Source organism: Lotus japonicus, chromosome 3 (assembly GCF_012489685.1).
Source record: "Lotus japonicus ecotype B-129 chromosome 3, LjGifu_v1.2".
NCBI classification, from domain to species: Eukaryota; Viridiplantae; Streptophyta; class Magnoliopsida; order Fabales; family Fabaceae; genus Lotus; species Lotus japonicus.
Window position 1 is genome coordinate 88,724,617 of NC_080043.1, and position 2,008 is coordinate 88,726,624.

Consider the following 2,008-nt stretch of genomic DNA (forward strand, 5'->3'; position numbering starts at 1 on the left):
CAGATTCATGCATTCAGAACTGCAACAAAAATTTCTGGATTAGAAACAAAGAGGAGGAGGCCAGGAGCATCTGGAACTTGGGCAAGATGCTGGGTGTTACTTTTTCGGGACATGAAAGAGAAATTGTCAACAGATTGGTCTCTATGGAGAAAAGGGATCAGGAGGAGGAGTCAGTTAATGACAGAGAAGAAGGAAGGGGAAATCAAGAGGTTGATCAATGATAATTCTAAGTCTGAATTCGAGGGGGATTGGCAGCCGCATTAAACAAAACACTGTCAATGGCTTGATCTGGAAACACAAAGTAGATTTGGTATGCATTCAGGAAACAAAACTTCAGGAGTTAGATGTTGGTACATGTAGAAGAATTTGGGGGGATCCTGAATTTGAATGGGAATGGTCTCCGGCTGATAACAGAAGTGGTGGGTTATTATGTCTTTGGAAGAAGGATAACTTGCAGATCGTGGAGAGAGTGGTGGAACACAATTTTATCTTCCTTTGTGGGAGAAAATCTGGTTGTAATGATGTGTTTGCAATTCTTAATATATATGCCCCATGTGACAGGGAAGGCAAGCAAGCATTGTGGGAACGACTTGTAGTTCTAAAAGAGAGCAAAAATTTAACTCTCTGGTGTGCTATAGGGGATTTCAATGCAGTGCTTTCCCCTAGTGAAAGAAGAGGTATATCAGGGGGCTCTCATACACAAAGAGGTGAAACTGATGATTTTAATCAATTTATTGATAAGATGGAGCTCCATGACTTACCACTGGTGGGGAAGAAATTTACGTGGATTCGACCAAACGGTCAGCAGATGAGTCGATTAGATAGAGCTCTGGTTTCTCATGAGTGGTTGGACTATTTCCCAGGCTTAGTGCAGGAAGTACTCCACAGGGACGTCTCTGATCATAGCCCTATTTTGCTTAGGGCCTCTACGGTGGATTGGGGGCCGAAGCCTTTCAGGGTTATGAATTGCTGGTTTGATGACGTCAGGTTCAAACCTTTTGTCCGAGATACTCGACAGAAATTACAAGTTGAGGGGTGGGCAGCCTATGTCTTGAAGGAGAAACTGAAAATTCTGAAAGGCGAATTGAAAACTTGGAACAGAGATGTGTTTGAGGATTTGAACAGAAAGAAAAAAGAGGTGATTGAAAAAATAAACGAGCTGGAAAAGAAAGCAGAAGAAACTGATTTGCAGCTGGAGGAATTAGACCAGAGGAAACTTCTTGAAGTGGAATTTTGGCAGAATGCTAGAAGACTTGAATCACTATTTCATAAAAAAGCAAGGATATCTTGGGTGAAGTTTGGGGATGCAAATACGAGTTTTTTCCACTCGCTAGTTAATTTCAGAAGACGAATGAATGCGGTGGCTGGTCTAAATGTGAATGGGGTATGGTGTGAGGAACCGCAAACAGTGAAGGCTGGTGTTAAGGAATTCTTTGCTCAAAAATACAGAAGGACAACTCTTGCTACTCCTTCCCTCGATGGAGTTCCCTTCAAAGCACTCCCAGTTCAGATTTCTCAGTCCTTGGAATCTCCTTTTGCTATGGATGAATTGAAGGAAGCTGTATGGAGTTGTGCAAATGACAAGAGCCCTGGCCCGGACGGTATGAATGTTGAAAGATTTTTTACCACTCTACGTTTGAATCTCTCAAGACTCAATTGTAGTATAGTAAAGGGTTTTGTCGTATCCACAGGGAGGTGTAATACTTATGCCGTTCAATAGTTATCAAGCTTAAATGATGGTTGCACAATAGTTTGATTTTTGTTTAAAAACATAAAAGTAAATGAAAACAAGTAAAATAACGGAGAAACAACAGGTATGAGGAATTGTTGGGATGAGATTTCATTGAATGACCTCTGTGCCTTCTTGTGATTCAAATACAACCAAGTCTATGCTTATGACTCATCTACACTAGTTCAACCCTACATCATCGATGTCTCGCATGAGTGGATAGCAATAACTCTCTAATCCTAAACATTGATGTCTCACATGATTAAGAAAGATAGTTAT

The 2,008-nt window shown here is 40.9% G+C and overlaps 1 protein-coding gene across 1 annotated transcript; it reads left to right on the plus strand.

Moving 5' to 3' along the window:
* The first annotated feature begins 217 nt into the window (after nt 1-217).
* LOC130744964 (uncharacterized) lies at nt 218-1,756 on the plus strand. Its single transcript, XM_057597121.1, has 2 exons — nt 218-1,601; nt 1,752-1,756. The coding sequence occupies exons 1-2, from the start codon at nt 218-220 to the stop codon at nt 1,754-1,756; spliced, it is 1,389 nt and encodes a 462-aa protein (XP_057453104.1).
* Nucleotides 1,757-2,008: the final 252 nt, after the last annotated feature.